This window comes from Rhinatrema bivittatum, chromosome 2 (genome assembly GCF_901001135.1).
Source record: "Rhinatrema bivittatum chromosome 2, aRhiBiv1.1, whole genome shotgun sequence".
Classification (NCBI taxonomy): domain Eukaryota; kingdom Metazoa; phylum Chordata; class Amphibia; order Gymnophiona; family Rhinatrematidae; genus Rhinatrema; species Rhinatrema bivittatum.
Window position 1 is genome coordinate 648895467 of NC_042616.1, and position 22454 is coordinate 648917920.

Sequence of the window (22454 nt, forward strand, 5' to 3'; positions counted from 1 at the left end):
AGAAACAGATGACAAGCTGGCTAGCCCACTCACTGCATTTGATATGTTAAGGATAATGTTCAGCTCCAAGCAGAGGTTTCAAGTCTACATCTATATAAGTCAATGTGCCTGTCGTGGGAACACACAATTGCCTCTATCTGAACTGCTTAAAAAGGCTTATTTAGCTCCAATTTAAAAGTAAATGTAGGGAAAAGGCAAGTACAGTTAAACTTTACAATATGTTTGAGGTACAATGGCAGGACAAAACATGTTTTTCTATAAAAAAAAAAATAAAATAAAAATAAAGGCTTTGCTTTGCTGTATTCCAAGTAGTTGGTTCCTTGTAATAGGTGCTCTCTGAAGACGGTGGCCCACCAGTGATGCAGCAGATTACATCGTCACCAAGAATTCTTCAAAAGCTGGTGGACCCTTGATAGTGTTGTGCATTGCTAGGCAGAGAGACCCTGGTTCTGATTCCCTGCTCAGATCTTCTGCTTTACGGGTTTGGCTGAGGATGATGCAAAAGTGGTAAGGGTAGGGAGTCAAGAGTGACAGTCATCACTCAACAGCGATATCTAGTCACCAGATTTAGGGCTCATGATTGCAGGGTTCCAGATGGAGCCCTAGTGCATGATCCCTGGCAGAAGGCTGTTGTTTGCAATGAGTGAAATAAAATAAGTTGGGGAATGAAGGTTCATGGCACCAGATCCCAGTCTTGGTTCCGAATGAACTAGAAGCCCAGAGCGGACTCTCTTTTCAGCTGCTCACAGCCTCTCATTATGCTTCTTGAAGTCTTGCCATGTAAATGAGATGCCTCCTGTTAAAGCTTGTCTATTTTATCCGCCAATGTCTTCTGGCAGTCAAATTTCTTTAGCTTATCACTGCGCCCCCTCCCCACTCCCGTATTCCTCTGCCAGCTCTCTTTTTGTCCGAGGCAGTTCCTCAGCAGTGAAAGATGGCAATTGCATCTCCTCCAGCTCAGCGGCACAAAGCTTCTCCTGGGCTTGCAGGGGTGCCGACTTTACTTGCAGCTTCAAATCCACCACTGCCCAGGTGTGAGGTTTCACAGTTTGATGCCTGAAGGGGAAACTGCTATTTTCTAAGCATTGCTGCAGAGCCAAAGAGAAACCGGACTTTCCATTCAGAGTTGCATCACATGATCATCTTTGTTTTCTGAATACCTTTAGAACAGAGGTGTCAAACTACAATCCCGGAGGGCTCAAATGAAAAAGCAAATGCACCACATCCCCATAGGCAAATATATCTCATGCATATCCATAACTGAGAATAAGACTGGTTTGTGGCCTTCCAGGATTAAAGGTGACATTTAAAAGGGATGCGTGTGCCAAAATCGGGAGATATGCGAGAATGAAGGACAAGCGCATGTCCACACAATTTTAAAAGGTGCCTACTTGCGAGCACATCTCCCAATACATGAATACCTTGCTTAGAACAAAAAAAGGGGTGTGGTGTGGGCAAGGCAAGGTCATTCCAGGGCGGGGTGAAGAGATGTGCATGCAAGCATTTACACATCTGAGTGAATGCCCAGATCCAATGTCATGTAACTTTACTTCTGCTAAGGATGAGGTGTAAGTAGCAAAAAATAAAAAATACGAGGCATCCCCTAGGAGTTTCAGGAGTCTGGGGTAACTGAGGGCAGTGCAGAATAAAGAACCAGGAGGGGTTTGGAGGACTTAGCCCTACATTGGGTGAACTGGTGAAACTGGTCACGGCACGGACGTGCACCTGTTATAAAATTCCCCCACTTGCATGGCACACACCTGAGTTGCACGGCTGTGCGCATCCACTTGTAAAATTGGGCAGAAGTGGCTATTTTATAACATATGAGAGTATGTGCACGCATGTTATAAAATTGCTGTGCTGAAGCACATGTGTACATGTACACCTGCGTGCCCCAGATGAAAGTTACTGTTCCTGTGTTTCACACTACTTTAGGAGCATAGTGAACTGCCCTCCAACTTCAGAAGTTTGATATGTACACTTTTTCCTGGAGAGACCAGGGACTTTGGGGTATGGTGTCCATTTAGATGATCTCCGTAGCCTGGGTTGTTTGCATCTGTGGTTAGAATAATTCAATTAAGTTGAATTTGTAAGGGCATGCCCTTGGTCAGATTAGAATTGGAGAGACATCAAAACTGGGAGAAACTGAGCTCCTCTGCTACAGTGATTTGTTCTTGAATTCCTTGATGACATATTAATTTATTTTTTTCCAAAGTGGCTTGGTTTCACTGGGATTTAATGTCTATTGGAGATGTGACATGAGGACAACGTAGACTATTGAAGCCATAAGGCGCAATATTCCCGGCATGGTCCAGACTGATGTCTGCTGATTGCGTCATATTTCCTCCTCTGCAAATGCTAAATCTGAGATTCGGATGATAGAGGGAAAAGCTAAGGCAAGAGTCATGTTTAGCAGAACCCCTATAAACGCCAATTGAGGTGTCAGACTCAGAATAGACTTGGGGTAATTGGTGATGAACACCTGAAGAGTATGGCACATGGCTAATCTGTCTCTGCCTGAGAAATGCCCTTGATTAACCAGAGAAACATGTTAACCTCCAATCTGTGCAGGAATGTCATGTGTGCTTTGAAAATTACCTAACCTATAATAGCCATTATGTTAGGTTCCTTTGCTTAACTGTTAGACTGAGAAATAAAGCTAAATCGCAGAGAAGCACAAGACGTACCAGCATCTCTTGCTTCATCTGCAACCTCTAGTTCTTCATAAACTGAAAAAACAGAAAAAAATTATTTTATGAAACCTGCAATTAACAACAAACCATTGTGAGGTTAATTTTGAGAGCTATTACTGCAGGTAAAACAGTGTTTCAGCTGTGGATATGGCCTCTTATAAAATTGCCTCCCAATATGAAAGCACATAAGTCTACCTGCAGTGAGCAGTGGAGTTCCTGGGGACAGAATTTGCGAGGGGTTTGCACTTATGCACGTGTTTTTCATTTTCAAAGGTACTGTGTCAATTTTCCAGGAAAAACTTTGAACACATTAGCAGAAATAAATGTGTGTGGGTAGTTTTGGAAGGATAATTTCCAAAGTGACAGAACATACATAATTACTCTTTGAAAATGGTGCAAAGTATGTGGGCATCACCTTAAAGGGTATGCACGATATAACAATATTAACGAACTTGTACACAAAAACAGTCCACTGGTGCATGCAGACCAAAACTAAATAAAGACAAAACTAGTACATCCAAACATTTTTTCATTATAAGCTGCACTCTATAAATACCAGAAAGTATTAAATGACTACGTACAAGTTTCATAATCATTGATCCATAGAAATCAATATGTTCATGATTTTGTATGCACATAAAACACATTCTTTTGAATAAAAAATTAAGAGTCCATATAGGCATTCCCAAATTCATTATGGATTAATTCATTTTGGTTTTTGGGGAATATGAAATACTGGCTCCTGATATTGTCAAAATTAAATGATTTTTATTTTGAAGAAAAATGTTTGTATCCTAGTGCATATACTTCCCAATGGATCAGCTGGAAAAGATATGATGATGACATTTTTATCTTATGGACTTGTTCTCTTGAATCTCTGTTGCAATTAAATCAATGATGAAATGTTCAGGATCCTCAAAGTTTACTTTGAATCATGATCCACATACTATTTCATTTTTGGATATTCACATTGTTAAAAATAATGTCACACTTTCTTCTATCATTTGTTGGAAGCCAGTAGCTGGGAATAACCTACTGCAAATTGACAGTTTCCATCCTGGTGGACATAACAAAAGCTTACATATTAAGTTTTTGAGAATGAGATATTTATGTACAGACACTGTGAAGGTGAATATCTAGATATATCTGGAGAGCCTAAACCTTGGAAAGTGTTAGTTTTTTACCCTTGCCCTGCTCTCACCATGGTGCCTGTTTCTTCAGACACTATTTTGAGATGTAGGAGCAAAGGAAACTTGTGGTTAGCCAGGAAAACAGAAGTTATAAACAATACTCATTTTTCTCTTTGGGTGGCATTGCAAAAAAGCAGGAACTTTTGCTAAATATGAAGGACCTTAGTGCAGACCCTGACTGATGATTTATTTTTGACAAGACAGAAGTGAGAATTCCAAAGGGGGAGGCAGATGCTGACGTATTTGATGTAAGGGATTGGGGAAATAGAATTTATGCGTGCCAACACATGATGGCATTTATAGTTCACTGCAAACCTTTGTATCACCGCACAAAGGGGAAAGGGGAAATTGGAAAATATATGATCTACCTTATAAATGGGCTCTGACCGACGGCCCGCAAATGCGCAGTAGAGCTCTACTGCGCATGCGCGGGCGGGAGAGCACGTCGGTCAGAGGGCGCTGGGAGGAGCAGCAGCGGCGGATCGGCGGCGACGATATCGGGCGGAGCAGCAGCAGTATGCAAGTGTCAGGCGGGCCGAGCTACACTAGGTGGGAGGAGTGGCGGCAGCGATATTAGGAGGAAATGTGGTGGCAGTGGCATGGAGCAACTGAGGTGCATGCTGGGGAGGGATCCCCAGAGACCTCCCGTCTCCATGAGCAGGCCACGCTGAAGAGCATAAGAGGGAGTGGGAAGAGGGTGGGGATTGAGAGTGAGGGAGGGGATTGAGGGTGGGTGGGGATTGACTGAGGGAGTGGGAGGGAGAATGAGGGGGGAGGTGAGTGAGGGGAGGGAGAGTGAGGGGAGGGAGAGTGAGGGGGAGGGAGAGTGAGAATGAGGGGGGAGGTAAGAGGGAGGTGAGAGTGGGGGGGAGGGAGAATGAGAGGGGAGGTGAGAGTGAGGGAAGGGGAGGGAGTGGGAGAGAGAGTTGGAGAGAGAATGATGGGGGAGGTGAGAATGAGGGGAGGGGGGAGGTGAGAGTGAGGGAAGAGAGTTTGAGTGGGGGGAGGGGAGGGAAGGGGGGGGTGAGTGACCGAGGGGGAGGAGGATGAGTGATTGAGGTGAATGAGCGAGGGGAAGGGGGAGTGAGGGAAAAGAAGTGTAGACGGGTGCAGTGTCCAAAAATGGACCGAAAATTTTTTTTAATGTAGCCCATTTTAACGGGCTTAACGGCTTGTAAATATATAATCAAGAGGGATGTAAGGGTGGGAGTAAATGAGTAATGAGACATAGGAAAGATATGTGTCCTAGCATCATGGAGCAAAGATTTATTACACACAGGATATTGTAAAAATCAGGTATATAAGGAGCTACAGAAAGCCTGAGAATTTTGGAGAAGGTTAGCATATTTGCTGAGGCATGTGACTATGTTATTACGTGGCACTCCTTACCTTCTCCCCGGGCTAAACGAATAAGAGAACTAATTTGGGATATTGCCTTTGTGCTTTTTAATAATACTTATAGCTGAGCACAAGATTATGATTATTATACAAATTATACTTATAAAAGAAATGATTATAACTAACTTGTAATAATTTTCATATTGTTACTAATAAAACAATTATAATAACTATTTCTGAATACAAGTCTTTCTCTTCCTAAAATATATATATATATATATATATATATATATATATATATATATATATATATAAAGGTAAGAGAGAAAAAGAGATATTTGGGGGGAGGAAGGTTTAGCCTGACTAAATTTGCACTTACTCTCCTATAGGAGAACTAAAACATGTTTATTTGGCAGAAATTATAATTAGCACAAGTAGGGTAAAGTTCATTCGGGCTAAACAATACAGAGGGATGTAAGTGTCGTTCTAAAGAAATGTTATGTTAAAGAAACTTGTTTTTGTGCTAGATTTTCTAATCTCGATTTCTTATTTCAACCTTGACATAAGGATGATAGTCAATGACGGATCATCATAAAATGTTGGCTAGTATGGGCAGCGTATCCTATGCTTTCCGAGTTACCCAGGTTTGCCTTTTCCCATGTTAAAAATTTGAGTACTCAGTTCAATCGAACATGGAGATGCCTCCAAGAACTCTGAATTTAAAGTCATTTTCCTTGTGTTTTTCCTTATGGCAATTGTAATATGTGTTTGAGTTCTATAAAAGGAGATACATTTATAACAAAATCTGGACTATGTATTAATTGTCACAATTGACTAATGGCAGATCTACAATTCATTTACTTAATTGAATGTTCTTGTGAAAAATATGTTGGCAAAATGAAATGGATGAGCCGCATCCAGTTAGCAGAACACAAAAACAGCATACGAACTCAAAAATTAGAAGCACGTCGCGCTGAACATTTTCAGAGATATGATCATTCTATCAATGATTTTCATTGTTTTTTTACTGTTCAAGCCAGAGTATATTGGCAGGGCAGTGTATTGGCAGGGCGGTGGCTGTCTACAAATTCATAGCCATAAAGAGCAGGAGTTGATTTTGTGTTTACAAATGATGCACTCTCTTGGACTCAATGTCAAAATTAACTGGAGGTTCTTTTTTAAAAATGTTAATTTTTTTATACTTTACAAACATTATTCAAAGTATAATTTTTCTTTTTAACTCCATTTTGAATAAATGCCTGCATTCTATAAGAGTGCATTTTAATCAATACAGATATGTTGTCATTTATCTTACATCTGTTTCACCCCCTTTTTAAAAGAACACTGAGACGGTGGTTGTAAAATGAGAGTAGGCAGCATGCTGGAAGATATTACCTGATGCAGAAAAGAATATTCTTAAAACGTAGTGCTGTGTTGGGCTGCTTTCGGAGGTTTGACTTTGAATACTAAGGTAAGTACTAGTTGTTCATTATGAATTTGAGATGCCTTTATAGACTGAATTTTTGATTCTGAAGAAGAAATAGGTGGGCCTGAGCCTACTGGCCAGAGCCCACCCTTAACCAATGCGCCGCCCTCCCCACGAAGAATGGAGACCCGTTGGGAAAGTGTGGGGGGGGGGACAAGAGATGCGCGGCGAGGCCGTCGGGAGCGCTGGCACGCGAGCATTAATGCAGGCGCTAAGCCCTGCCCCAAGTTACCCCAGTCAGAGGGAGCGCCAGCTGCGCCGGCTGATGACATCATTGGCCCTTGAAAGGGCCGTGACGGAGGTCAGGGAACCCCCTTTTGGATCGCACACCGGCAAAGAAAGATCTTCTCCGGGGCCGCTCACGCGCCCACAGAGGAGGAGGTTTTTTCGGAGATCGCGCACTGGCGGGAAATGAGAGGGCCAGTGGTAGGTGTACGCCGGCGGGAGGTGAGGGGGGCGATTGCTCGCTGGCAAGGGAGAAAATGGATTGTTCGTACACCAGCGGGATGTGAGAGGGCCTTTTTTTTTAATGATGTGTTGGTGGCCAGGGCAGTTGGGGACAGGTGTGTGCGCTCCAGCGGCGAGGGTCGTGAGAGCCTCACTAGCCCAGAGATTGAGATCCGGGTCGATGGCATCAAGGTCATGGACTTTATGCCTCCGCGGAATCTCGGGTTGCGAGTGGAAGGAGAGGATTTACGGGCCCAGGATTGCTCCGTTCGTGGCGGAAGCTGGAATGCACAAAGGGCGTCCTGCCCTGGCAGTGGAACAGGAGTTTGGGAGGGGGGTAGCCCTGAGTGCAGTCCAATTCCCTGGACTGCGCTAGAGGAGAGCCTCATTTAATTAAATGAAAGTGGGTAGGAGGTGGGGGACCAACCTGCAGATGCTGCAACAATTGTGTTACATTTAAAAGGGTTTGGGGGGAGGGGTTGCAGGGGAATTTATGAAATTTGGGGAGAGAAGGTAAAAATCAGGCCACAAGCCCATCCTAGAAGAATTTTGTTTTAAATGTATGGCTTAAGGAATGCCTTTGAAACAGATATCTACAAAAAAATATATATATATTGGTTACGTAGCAAGTTATCTGCAGTGCTGTGTGGTCCAAGGAGTTGGATTATGTGTTGGGGGCCAGCGGTCTAAGGCGCGGGATTAAAAAATCAAGTCTCTGCCCCTCCCCCCAGAATGTGGTTACGGACCAGCACTGTGGTGGGGGCAGCCGCCAGAAGCAGGGGCAATCGTGGGGAGCAGGGGGGGTGCGCAGGTAAGGCATGAGAGGGGTGAATATAAGCATTTGAGGGGGCGAACATGCTTAAAAAAAAAAAAATCAAAAGGAGGGAGAGTGACCGCATGATTTTGTGCAGTGTGCAAGCGGCCCAGGGTTAGGTGATGACTGTTGGCTCCCATGCCTATCTGATTGGATGGTCCACCGGGTAGAGGCACCACGTCGGTTGTGGGTGTATCTCGGGTTGGGATGGGACCCTCACAAGACGGGGGGCAACGACACGGAAGATGAGATAAGGCTGGACCGGCGTGGGGAGGACGAGGTGGGTGACAGGGTTCGGGTCCACCTGGGGGCCGCCCTCCCCCTCTCTTCCTTTCGGTGGCATGACGTAGGGTCTTCGGTGGAATGAGAGTCTAGTCGAAGGGCCTCAAGCTGTGGACCTCAAGCGGAGGCAGTCAAGAAAGCAAACAGAATGTTAAGAATTATTGGAAAGGGAAGGGTGAATAGAACGGAGAATGTCATAATGCCTCTGTGTCGCTTCTTGGTGAGACCACACCTTGAATTCTGTGTACAATTCTGGTCACCCCATCTCAAAAAAGATATAGTTGCGATGGAGAGGGTGCAGCGAAGGGCGACCAATATGATAGGGGGAATGGAACAACTCCTCTATGAGAAAAGACTAAAGAGGTTAGGACTTTTCAGCTTGGAGAAGAGATGGCTGAGGGGAGATAGGACAGAGGGGTTTAAAATCATGAGAGGTCTAGAACGGGTAGATGTGAATCGGTTATTTACTCTTTCGGATAATAGAAAGACTAGGGGGCACTCTGTTAAGTTAGCTTGTGGCACATTTAAAACTGATCGGAAAAAATCCTTTTCACTCAACGCACAATTTGATTCTGGAATTTGTTGCCAGAGGATGTGGTTAGGGCAGCTAGTATAGCTGTGTTTAAAAAAGGATTGGATAAGTGCTGTGTTTAAAAAGGATTGGACAAGTTCTTGGAGGAGAAGTCCATTATGGCTTTTAATTAAGTTATCTTAGAAAATAGCCACTGCTATTACTAGCAACAGTAACATGGATTAGACTTAGTTTTTGAACACTTGCCATGTTTTTGATGGACCCTTGGTCTATGTTCTTATGTTCTTAAGCGGCAGATTCACCGGCAAGTGATACAGCGTCGGCTACAAGGTACACGATGGAAACAGGGGTGATGAAGGAGAGGGAGCTGAAGCCTCAGCAGTGTGGCTCGGAGAAGGCGATGGCTTCTTAGGGTATACACTGAGTGGAGGAATAGACTAGTAGTTAGAGCAGCGGGCGACGAACCAGGCGACAAGCGTTCAAGTTACACTGCTGCTCCCGGTGACCAAGGCATGCCACTTTGCAGCGATGGCAAGGACGCGGTAGTAATGGCTGAACTTTTCCCGTGCCAGTGGCTTGACTGGCGAGGTGTTCATTCGTTGCATGAAATATCAAGGGCTGCCTGCAAGGAAAGCCATTGGATAATGCGGCAGAATGAGGGGACAATGTTTCTGTCGGTCGCCAGATGATCACGGCCGGCACCAACAGGCAGAGCCTTCCTAGTTGAGAGTGGGTGCTGGCGCACTCCTCAGGGAGACGGAAGGGCGCAGCAGGGGAGACTGAGTGAAGATTAGGCAGCAGACCCAGTCAGACAGAGCGGGCACTGCAGATGATAGACAATGCAGGGGAGCCGTAGGACGCGAACTGGGGAGAGGGCAGAGCACGAGTTCCACTGTGTAAAAGACAACAAGGCGACTGCTGGAAAGGTACGCAGGGTGAGGCTCAAGCAGGCTAGTTCCAGCTCAAGCAGGGATTTCCTCAAATGGGCAGTAGTTAGGCAAATTAGGCAGCAGTTCCCCGGACAGGGAACCCGGGGGTCCGCCCGCACTCTTCACACTACCGGAACTATAGGAGGGTACGCTCAGGCAAAAGGCGCAATGGAATCCAAGATAAAACTACATGGATGCTTTTCGGTCCGGCAGGGACAGTGCTCATCAGGCGATTGAGGGAAGGCGGGAGACGAATCGGCAAAAGCGGAGAGTCAGAATAGGAGTCCAGAGAACCGCATCAACGGGAGAGAGATCTTCTTGGCATGATAGGTGTAGGGGAACATTGAGACCCTCCATGGCATGGCCCATGGTGTTTGGTGCAGTCGTCATTCTCCAAGCGTGCCAGAATCGTGAGAGTTGGGTGGGGTCAAACTGCGAATAGAAATTAAAAAAAAAAGAAAGAAAGAAGACAGGAGTCATTTCATCAGCAGGGTGCTCTGGAGGCTGCCACCTAGGCAGTGGACGGCACCCAGGGCAACGTAGTGGGGATGGCACTCAGGGAACAGCAGACATCATCTCAGGAGGCTTATTTCCCAGCAGATATCATCTCCCAGCAGGCATTCCATCGGGAGGCCAAGGTCACAGCACAACACATGCCGGAAACTGGGGTTGTGTTTCCAGCATGCGCAGCCCCTCACCCAACGATGAAGGATTAAGGCGGGGAGGAGCTAGCTAGGAGCCAGTGGTTCCAGAGAGCAACAGCACCCATCAAGACGGAGGCAACGATACCAGGGTGAGAACTCTTCAGCCTGCTCCACCAAGGAGGGCGCTTGCCTCTCAGCCAGCCAAGGCAGTTTTGAGTCATACCAGAGGAAACAGGGGAGAAATTCCCCACGCCATCAGGTTACATGGAGGATATGGCAAGATTCCGGGAAGAATATGTATTTCCATTCCACGACCAGATGGAAGGAATGAGGATGGGCAATACATTATTTGAAACCCGGCAGGCATACACCCTGAAGACTAGGTCGAAGAACGAGGGGCACTTGACCGGGACAGAAGGTATTGGAGGTCTACAGAAGGTATGGGAGGTCATTGGGTAATAAAGAGGTCCAGAAGCAGCTCAATTGACAGTGGTCATGCCCACACACGATCGTATGGGGATGGCCAATAGCGGTGACTGAGTGAAAAGCACGGTATGCCACCTTCTGTGCAGCAGTGACTCGGATCAGATCATGCGGCGAGGGTATTCTTGCTGAGCAACTGACAGGGAGTCGGTCGACAGACCCTTTCTACTATACAGACTCCGTCCAGTACACTCGGGAAGCTTCCCTGTAATGGGGTTAACAGTCAGAAAGCAGCGTTACTGGGACAGATGCAGGCCTATGGGATATTCCAGTCTCAAGCATGTCAGCAGCGGTCGACAGAGCTGGAAACAGCATTGGGCAGCACGATGCACTAATGTTGAATAACATCTTAATTCTGGGAGCCCAAGTTCGATATCCGGCTGCTGCCTGTGGGATAAGTTCCGGCCCATCACCCAGGAGTTCGCGTTTTCTTCGGAGCAGTGGGACTATGATCTTTCCCTTCCTTGGCATCGAGCTGCAACATCAAGAGATTGCACGTCAGGCTATTTACCGGGGTAAGAGCCTTCATGAGAAGAACAGCAGCAGACACAGTTGGGATACAGCGACCCCATCAAAGGGTTAGGGATCCAATTTCTCAAATTACTGCGGGGTTCTGTGCACGTGGCATTCACGTTATATAAGGGCCACCCCTTCTCAGCAAGGAGCCTGAGGTGCACACGGATGACTCAGGAGGCTAGAGTCCCGGGGACAGAGTTGCAATTTCTCAACGAATACAAGGGAGCAGACGTTATACAAGGGTTACCGCTTTCAGCAAAGATCCGGTTAGGCATACAGATGCCCCTGGATAGGCATAAGGAAACTTCAGGAGGCTGGGGTTTTGGGGGTATTTGGCCAAGGCGCTTGGCATACAGAACCAGGGTTAAAGGAATAGATTAGAGATGTGAATCGTGTCCTCGATCGTCTTAACTATCGATTTCGGCTGGGAGGGGGAGGGAATCGTATCGTCGCCGTTTGGGTGTTTAGAGTATCGTTAAAATCGTTAAAATCGTGAACCGGCACACTAAAACCCCCTAAAACCCACCCCGACCCTTTAAATTAAATCCCCCACCCTCCCGAACCCCCCCCCAAATGCCTTAAATTACCTGGGGGTCCAGCGGCACACTAAAACACCCTAAAACCCACCCCCGGCACACTAAAACCCCCTAAAACCCACCCCGACCCTTTAAATTAAATCCCCCACCCTCCCGAACCCCCCCCCCCAAATGCCTTAAATTACCTGGGGGTCCGTAGCGGCGGTCCGTAGCTAAATCGGGGGAAGGGGGAGAGCAGGAAAACCGGCACACTAAATCGTGTAGTCTTCAGCCGGCGCCATTTTGCAAGGTGACCCTTAAATTACCTCGCTGAACGACCTCCTGCAGTCGATCTCCTGCCGGCGCCATTTTCCGTACGGAAAACGATTCGCGGCAGGAGATCGCTCCCGGACCCCCGCTGGACCCCGAGGAACTTTTGGCCAGCTTGGGGGGGGCCTCCTGACCCCCACAAGACTTGCCAAAAGTCCAGAGGGGGTCCGGAACGACCTCCTGCGTCGAATCGTGTTGGTCTATGGCCGCCGCCATTTTGCGGCGGCCATTTTGCAAAATGGCGCCGGCTGAAGACTACACGATTTAGTGTGCCGGTTTTCCTGCTCTCCCCCTTCCCCCGATTTAGCTACGGACCGCCGCTACGGACCCCCAGGTAATTTAAGGCTACGGAGGTAATTTAAGCTACGGACCGCCGCTACGGACCCCCAGGTAATTTAAGGCATTTGGGGGGGGTTCGGGAGGGTGGGGGATTTAATTTAAAGGGTCGGGTGGGTTTTAGGGGGTTTTAGTGTGCCGTGTTTTAGTGTGCCGCTGGACCCCCAGGTAATTTAAGGCATTTGTGGGGGGGGGTTCGGGAGGGTGGGGGATTTAATTTAAAGGGTCGGGGGTGGGTTTTAGGGTGTTTTAGTGTGCCGGTTTTCCTGCCCTCCCCCTTCCCCCGATTTACGATTTTTTGATGATAAATCGGGGGAATTGGTATTGTATCGTGGCCCTAACGATTTTTGACGATTTAAAATATATCGGACGATATTTTAAATCGTCAAAAAACGATTCACATCCCTAGAATAGATGACTACAGGACTCACAGAGAGCATACGTCTTGGAGCTTTACCCTACATAGGCGGCGCCTATGTTATGGAGCAACAGATTTAGGTAAAGGGCATTTGAGTTGTAAGCAGATACTAATGACAAGAGCGGGTACACTCGCGCCAGAAAGCCGGATGCCAAGCAGACATGAGAAAAGAATGGGGCGATAGCGAGCTGAGGTGATCAATACCGGTTCATTCAAATAAGTGACCACGTATAACCAAAAATTTTATATTGCAGATATGCTGGGAGCTAAGCGTGTCATTTGGATCACTGGTCACTCCAATATACAGCGTGATGCTAAGAAAGCACATGGGCAACTCAACCGATCACATATAAGGCTGGCACCGCAAAGTTTAGGTCAGCACAGGGATGGAAAGCCCAGCATGCGTGGCGTACAGTATTACCCTGCAACGGCTCCCAAGGGACTAGAGGGCTGCTCCAGATGCAAGAATAATACATCTGGGGGTAACGATCTGTGTTCAAGGACTCGTGCCCATGAGCATTTTTAATAATGCACTACAGGAGGCCAGCGGGGCAGAGTATAACAAGAAAGGACACAGGCCACAGCTTATTCATTGTTTGGGGGGACACGAGGCAAGGGTCCTCCTTACCTCATGTCTTGGCGGTTATCCAGACCGGTTGGGCTTATTGCAAAGGGTGCCGGAGACATCACAGGATAGCGTGGTACCCAATCAGTGCCTTGGGCGGCGTAAAAGGTGGGGGCGCAGAATGCGCCGATGGTCGGGCCCCCTTGCTGGCGGGCAAGGCGGGGGGGGGGGCCCATTGAGAAGGCTGCCTTGGCTTGGTACCTACGGTGGGCAACGGTGGATCCAAACTGCTCAGGTACCCAAGGAAGTTTTTCATGATGTGTTAAATAAAAGCTGCGGCCTTATTATACCAACAGTGTCCGTGTTTACATGTGTTACAAAATGAATGCACAATTTTGGCTAATGTACTGAAGGGACCAGAAGGTAGGGACGACGGCCGTGTTGGTAAATGGCGGCTGCTAGCGTTAATAGGTGGGCCTGAGCCTACTGGCCAGGCCCACCTATTGCGCCGCCCTCCCCATGAAGAACAGAGACCCGGCGAGAAACTGGGGGGGGGGGGGGTACGAGAGGTGCGCGGCGAGGCCGTCGGGAGCGCCGGCGCGCGAGCACTAATGCGGGCGCTAAGCCCTGCCCCAAGTTACCCCAGTCAGAGGGAGCGCCAGCTACGCCGGCCAATGACATCATTGGCCCTTTAAAGGGCCATGACGAAGGTCAGGGAACCCCCTTTTGGATCGCGCGCCGGCAAAGCACCCACCCATCCACCCCTGAAACAAGTTAAAGGAAAAGTTGAGAATGTCTTTAAAGAACAGGGCTCGACGAGTAGAATAACACTGTGAATTATGTTAAGCATGCAATATTATAAAGTATAGATAGCATATGTATGTTAGTAAGTACACGTCAAAGCTTATTCATGGTTGTGAAATATATCGCAGCTGAGAGGGAGGGGGCGGTTACCCGGGCCGGTTGGGCTTATTGCAAATGGTGCTGGTGACATCACAGGATGGTGTGGTAGCCAATCAGCGCCTTGGGCGGCGCAAAAGGTGGGGGCGCAGAATGCGCCCCCCCCCCCCTTGCTGGCGGGGGGGGGGGGGGGGCCCATCGAGAAGGCTGCCTTGCTTGGTACCTACGGTGGGCAACGGTGGATCCATCAAATGGCTCGGGTACCCAAGGAAGTTTTTCATGATGTGTTAAATAAAAGCTGCGGCCTTATTATACCAACAGTGTCCGTGTTTACATGTGTTACAAAATGAATGCACAATTTTGGCTAATGTACTGAAGGGACCAGAAGGTAGGGACGACAGCCGCATGGGTAAGTGGCGGCTGCTAGCGTTATATGTTTGTGCATATAAAATCATGAAAATATTTTTTCTATGGATTAATGATTATCAGCCTTGCACTGTAGTCATTTAGTACTTTGGGGTATTTGCAAATGGGTGCAAATTATTATGAAGGCCCAACAATTTGGTATATAACCACTCACCTGGGAGAAAAACGTTTTGGGATATAAAAGTGTGAATATTTTGTCTTTGTTTAGTTACAATATTAACTCCAAGACAAACAGGCCCATTACAAAAATGACAATCTACTAGGCATAGGACATGACCACTTAAAAATAAACAGTTCAAAACCAATTTTAAACATTTCATTTCTCTTTTCATTATGTGAATACTTAAACCTAGCATATCAAGTTAACTTACCTGTTTCCTGTGCCTCTCTCTCTTCTTCATGTTTTGGCTCTAGAAAACAATAAGTTTTTTTATATTAGTAATTCCAAGAGAAAGATTTTACTAACCAAAATTAAGTTAAATTAGAAGTTCTAGGCTCTACAAAGATTAACACATTAATGTTAATTAACAGGATCACCAGTTGCCACTGAAATTTTAAAGCAGTCAGAACAGCTTGACCCTGTGGCCCAGGTGCACTGCAGTACAGGACACTCAAACTCCAGTCTTCTGCTCAATGAAGTAGGGGTTGGGAATGTCTCAGAGGCGACAGACTCCATCCCGGAAAGAGAAAATAGCTACTGCCGCTGCAGTGGCCCCCAGCCTCCCAAAGGAGATATGTTTCAGAGGAAACTTCCTTCTGGTTTTCATAGGTGGCGAGGCCACGCACATGTTCCTTGATTGTGTCGTATGGGTGGGGAGGTGTCGACAAAATGAGGGGAGAAAATCATACAAGATAAAAATGAAAGGAAAATACAAGAATGAACAAAATTGGTGGTTACATTTTAAGAATCAAATGGTTTTCTTCTTGCTATGTGACTCCTGCTGATGAAGTGGCTCTCTGGGGGACAGAGGCTGCGTGCCACTAATGTAATTTCAGTGTACAATATAGCATATACAGTACAAGTAAACATTTATCCTCCTCGATAACGCCTCTCTAATTATTTCTTCACATACCTTTGGTACCACTGGCTTCATTTAGCATTAGTTATTAGAATGATGCCAATGTCCACAGCTTACCAAAATCAATGGAGCTACTGCAGATTTCTTTTCTACATCATTTTAATGTACAGAAAGCCTATGGCTCAACATAGGACACATTTTACAAAACCACAGGTCAGTTATCCATCTCTCCCTCTCTATTTGCATTATATTAGTTTGGACTGTTTGGGTTTTGGTTTGGGTTTAGGGTTTTTTTTTCACAGTTAAAGTGTTACCTCGCGGCGTTCTCTGGCGCAAGCTCCGCCCATCAGAACGCGTCAGACTTCCACCCGGAAGTCTTCGCGTTTGCGCAGGAAAATTTAGTTACTTAAAGAGCTGAGACCAGCACAGCATTGCCTCAGCTACAGGCTTGCTGTGCTGGTGCTCCGTGGCATTTATCTTCATTGGATTGGATTCTGGACTTCTCTGCCTGCCGCCTGCCCTGACTTGGATTGGATTCTGGACTTCTCTGCCTGCTGCCTGCCTTGACTTGGATTGGATTCTGGACTTCTCTGCCTGCCGCCTGCCTTGATTTGGTTTGGATTCTGGACTTCTCTGCCTGCTGCCTGCCTTGACTTGGTTTGGATTCTGGACTTCTCTGCCTGCCCTGACTTGGTTTGAATTCTGGACTTCTCTGCCTGCCACCTGCCCTGACTTGTTTTGGATTCTGGACTTGCGCTGCCTGCTGTCTGCCCTGACTCAGGACTGTGTTGGTTGCTCCTGCAGCCGGGCTTGGGGGTACCTTATCGCTGGCTACGACTTCCTTGCTCAATTGGCTAAGGTAAGACTGGGAGTTACTTTGGATCCACATTTCACAAACCGTAACAGATAGCTGAGGCCATGGATCCTGTAGACCTTTCAGCCTTGCACACCATTTCTGTTTTGGCAATACGTATTCAACAACAACAAGGAGCTTTAGACCAAGTTACCGGAGTGCTGGAGAGACTGGCTGCTCGAATGATGCTCTTTCAGTTGCGGCTTCTGTAAACCCTCCGTACCGCCTCCGCCTCCTATACGACTGCAGCCCCCACCACGCTTTAATGGTGATCCTCAGCAGTGTCGGGGGTTCTTCAATGTCGAATGCATTTTTCACTCCAAGCAGCATCATTCCCCACTGACCGAACCAAGGTTACGTTCATCTTATCTCTTTTGGAGGGATCCGCACTGGCTTGGGCCTCACCATTTTGGGAATGAGAGGACCCTCTGATAACAACTTGGAACAATTTTTAAAAGATTTTTGTCTGATATTTCATGAGCCTGGTCGTACTACTTCAGCAGCTTCTGATTTACTACAAATTAAGCAAGGAGCCCAATCGGTAGGAGAGTATGCCATTCAGTTTAGAACATTAGCAGCTGAACTTAATGACAGCCTGACTGCCATTTTCAGGCAAGGACTCTCCGAAGCCATTAAAAGATGAGTTAGCGGGCCGTGAGACTCCAGAATCTCTAGAGGAGCTAATCCGCCTGGCAATCCGAATTGATCTTCGAATTCAAGAAAGGGCTCGAGAACGGACCCTCTCTAGACGACCCATTCGACTACCACCTTCCTTTCAGAGACCATTCATTGCACCAAGAACTTCAGAAACTCAGGCATCCAGTGAGGAACCTATGCAGATCGATCATTGTCATCTAACCCCTGAGGAACGTCGGCATAGAAGACTGAACAATCTCTGTCTTTATTGTGCTGGTTCTGGACACTTCATCAATAAATGCCCAAATAAGTCTGGAAACTCCCGGACCTAGGACTGGTGGGAGAGGCCTCCCTGGGTCATGTCATTCCCTCTCCACAAATCTTGATTCCAGTTTCAATATCTCTCCACGAAAACACCATTCATCTACAAGCCTTTTTGGACTCAGGGGTGGCCAGTAACTTCATTGAGGAGGATCTAGTCCATCAATATCAGATTCCTACTGAACCATTGACAGTTCCCCTCACTGTGTCATCAGTTTCTCGACAACCTCTGGTGAATAAAATTTTTCAAAATTCCTAAAGCTATTAAATTCACCATTGGGATACTGCACTAATCACCACTTTAACTAAGAAGGGAGCTCCAAACCGTAATTGGCCTCCTGAGGCCATTCAAGCCTTCCAACTCCTAAAGAAAGAATTTGTGAAAGACCCTTGTTTACAATGCCCTGACTCAGGTAAACCTTGTATTCTGGAGTTCGACGATTCAGCCTTAGGAGTCGGGGCAATTCTCTTGCACCCCTCTGAGTCAGGGAAATTATGCACATGTGCATATTTTTCCAAAAAATTCTCCTCTGCAGAGAGAAACTATACCATCGGGGAATGAGAACTATTAGCAATTAAAATGGCACTTGAAGAATGGTGACATCTTCTGGAAGGGGCTACGTTTCCTATTGATATTTACACTGATCATAAGAATCTTGCCTATCTGTCTCATGCTTAATGTTTAAATCCACAGCAAGCCCATTGGGCACTTTTCTTCAGTAGATTCAATTTTAAATTACACTTCCACCCTTCAGAAAAGAATTTACACGTGGATGCGTTATCCAGGAGTTTCCTCCCCGATGACACTCCTGAGCCGCTTCGGCATATCATCGATCCTGCTCACATAATATTAGCAACCACCCTAACTGTTCCAGTAGGGAAAACTGTAGTACCTAGGCATTAAGACTGAAAGTACTACGATGGGCCCATGACTCGGAACTAAGAACCTGGTTTCTCGCCACTATTGGTGGCCTCAATTTTGACTCCTGTCCCACTTTTGCGGCTCAGAAAACCCCTAGACAGCGACCTACAGGTCTATTGCAACCTCTTCCAATTCCTAAACAGCCTTGGACTCATATAGCAACAGACTTTATCACTGATCTCCCTCTTTCTGAAGGCAACTCAGTAATTTGGGTCGTGACTGTCCGATTTTCCAGAATGGCACATTTCATTCCTCTGCCCGGATTACTCTCTGCATCAGAACTGGGGTGACTTTTTGTACAACACATCTTTCGAATCCATGGGTTACCTTCTAGTGTCATTTCAGATAGAGGAGTTCAGTTCACAGCACGATTCTGGAGAGATCTCTGCAAAAAATTCAGAATAGACCTAAGATTCTCTTCCGCTTATCACCCCCAGTCTAATTGGTTAACGGAACGAACGAATCAAACTCTCAAGACATTTTTGCATTGTTATGTTAATCAACACCAGGATGATTGGCCCTCCTTATTGCCTTGGGCTGAGATTTGCCATAATAATCATGTTCATCACCCTTCAGGTTCATCGCCTTTCTTTCTGGTGTTTGGAAGACATCCACGGATCCCTCTTCCTCTTACTACCTCCTCGTCTTGCCTGGTGGTAGAGCAAGTGGTTCATTCTCCGTGAAGAAATATTTCCTGATGTTGGTTCTGAGTCACCCACCCAGAGTTTAATTTCAAGACCCTTAGTTCTACTGTTTGCTTTCCAATGGAAAAGGTTAAAAGTTTTTGCATCATTAAAACCTTTCAGTTATCTGAAGGTCTGTATCTTATCTCCCCTGCATCTCCTTTCTTCCAGGATATAAATGGTAACAGAATTCAAAAAATATAGGGAAAAATAACCCATGCTATAGTTACACAATGTTGGGTTCCATATTAGGTGCTACCACCCAAGAAAGAGATCTAGGCGTCATAGTGGATAACACATTGAAATTGTCGGTTCAGTGTGCTGCGGCAGTCAAAAAAGCAAACAAAATGTTGGGAATTATTAGGAAGGGAATTGTGAATAAAACGGAAAATGTCATAATGCTTCTGTATTGCTCCATAGTGAGACAGCACCTTGAATACTGTGTACAATTCTGGTCGCCGCATCTCAAAAAAGATATACTTGCGATGGAGAAGATACAGAGAAGGGCTACCAAAATGATAAGGGGAATGGAACAGCTCCGCTATGAGGAAAGACTAAAGAGGTTAGGACTTTTCAGCTTGGAGAAGAGACGGCTGAGGGGGATATGATAGAGGTGTTTAAAATCATGAGAGGTCTAGAACGGGTAGATGTGAATCGGTTATTTACTCTTTTGGATAATAGAAAGACTAGGGGGCACTCCATGAAATTAGCATGTGGCACATTTAAAACTAATTGAGGAAAGTTCTTTTTTACTCAACGCACAATTAAACTCTGGAATTTGTTGCCAGAGGATGTGGTTAATGCAGTTAGTATAGCTGTGTTTAAAAAAGGATTAGATAGGTTCTTGGAGGAGAAGTCCCTTGCCTGCTATTGATTAAGTTGGCTTGGAAAATAGCCACTGCTATTACTAGCAACGGTAACATGGAATAGACTTGGTTTTTGGGTCCTTGCCAGGTTCTTATGGCCTGGATTGGCCACTGTTGGAAACAGGATGCTGGGCTTGATGGACCCTTGGTCTGACCCAGTATGGCATGTTCTTATGATCTTATGATCTTATGAACGAATGCAAGATCTACTATGATGAGCATCTATCAAGATGAAAAAACAGGCATATAAAGGGGGGAGACTGGGAACTCCGCTTAAACCCAGGGACTTGGTGTGGTTAAGCACACGGAATCTCAAATTACGCATTCCCTCTTTAAAATTTGCATCTCGGTTTATTGGATCGTTTCCTATTGAGAAACAGATCAGTAAGGTATCCTTTAAACTTCAGCTACCACCTACATTGCACATTCATGATGTGTTTCACGTCTCATTACTGAAACCAGCAATTTTATCCTGGCCTTCTAGAAGGAAGAAGCTGTCGATTCCATCTGTCCTGCCAGATAATACCCAATATGAAGTTAAGGAAATCCTTGATGTCAGAAGATCAAGAGGGAATCTACAATACTTAATATCATGGAAAAATTATGGTCCGGAGGAGAACTCCTGGGAACCGTCCCATAATATACAAGCTCCTCATTTAATCTGAGAGTTTCATAGACACTTTCCGCTCAAAACTCACCCCAAGAGCAGGAGAGAGGGCCTTTGTGCGTGTGTGTGTGTGTGTGTGTGTGTGTGGGGGGTTACTGTTACCTCGCGGCGTTCTCTGGCGTTGGGGGCCGACCCCGATGCTGGACAACGAATTCCGGCGGCAGTGCGGGCCGACGCGAGCCGCGCGCAAGCTCTGCCCATCAGAATGCATCAAGACTTCCACCTGGAAGTCCTCGCCTTTGCGCGGGAAAATTTAGTTATTTAAAGAGCTGAGACCAGCACAGCATTGCTTCACCTACAGGCTTGCTGTGCTGGTGCTCCGTGGCATTTATCTTCATTGGATTGGATTCTGGACTTCTCTGCTTGCTGCCTGCCCTGACTTGGATTGGATTCTGGACTTCTCTGCCTGCTGCCTGCCTCGATTTGGTTTGGATTCGAGCTTCTCTGCCTGCTGCCTGCCTTTGACTTGTTTTGGATTCTGGACTTGCGCTCCCGCCTGCTGTCTGCCCTGACTCGAGACTGTGTTGCTCCTTTGGTCTGACCCAGTATCTTGTTTCCAACAATGGCCAATACAGTTCCAAAGTACCTGGCAGGATCCCAAAAGATAAATATATACCATGCTGCTTATCCCAGGAATAAGCAGTGGATTTCCCCAGGTCCACCTTATCATGCAGCTGGACTCTATTTTTGTGTATGGAAACCGGAAATGCTTTTGGCAATTGTCTGAATTATAAATCCAATCTATTCGTCCCAGTCGGGGTGTTACTGAATACTATCCATTACTACTAGCAATATGTCTGCAACAGCAGATTAGAAGATACACATAGCTGTGGCAAGTACTGGTGGAGCCAGCTGTCTTATAGTACACGGATGAGCTTGCCTCTGAGCCTATCTTCACCTAGGCAGTTCTTGAGCAGATGTCAGCTGATTTTTATTGGCGAATATGGTGGTTTCTGGGGAGCTGAATGAACTCTTCTCCCGTCTCTGAAGGAGCAACAACTGTACACGTTTACAAATTTTTGCTAATGTGCACAAACCACTGAAAAATATATAGCCCTTGCAAATGTCATTGACAGACTGATGAATACTCAGGGAAGGAGGTGGGGGGGGGTGCTGTAGTGAGTGTGGATTAGCTGCTATGATTTAAAATATTTCACAGAAGGTATTTTATCAACTTGTTTTATTCCTGAGCAATGGAAAAATGGATGGATGCTAAAAGAAAGGTAGGGATCCTATGGAATAGACCGACACAGATTTCTTTGAAACCCAGGCTGACATGAGCTGGTCTTCTTCAGGTTCCCATGGAGTCCCTCTGGATTTGGGGTACATAGTCTACTATAGGGATGTGAATCGTTTTAGGACGATTAAAATTATTGTCCGATAATTTTAATATCGTCTTAAACCGTTATGGAACACAATACAATACAGATTCTAACGATTTATCGTTATAAATCGTTAGAATCGTGAGCCGGCACACTAAAACCCCCTAAAACCCACCCCCGACCCTTTAAATTAAATCCCCCACCCTCCCGAACCCCCCCCCCCAAATAACTTAAATAACCTGCGGGTCCAGCGGCGGTCCGGAACGGCAGCGGTCCGGAACGGGCTCCTGCTCCTGAATCTTGTCGTCTTCAGCCGGCGCC

At 46.3% G+C, this 22454-nt stretch overlaps 1 protein-coding gene across 8 annotated transcripts in view; it reads right to left on the reverse strand.

Annotated features, from left to right (window-relative positions):
• The window catches only part of ASPH (aspartate beta-hydroxylase), a 508516-nt gene that overhangs the window by 251697 nt on the left and 234365 nt on the right, over positions 1 to 22454 (reverse strand). For all 8 annotated transcript variants that reach the window (XM_029591373.1, XM_029591374.1, XM_029591372.1 and 5 more), the window contains 2 exons: positions 15216 to 15254; positions 2688 to 2729 (listed from right to left, as the gene is read on the reverse strand). In XM_029591373.1, the coding sequence (XP_029447233.1) occupies positions 2688 to 2729; positions 15216 to 15254 (81 nt within the window). The remainder of the gene's footprint in view (positions 1 to 2687; positions 2730 to 15215; positions 15255 to 22454) is intronic.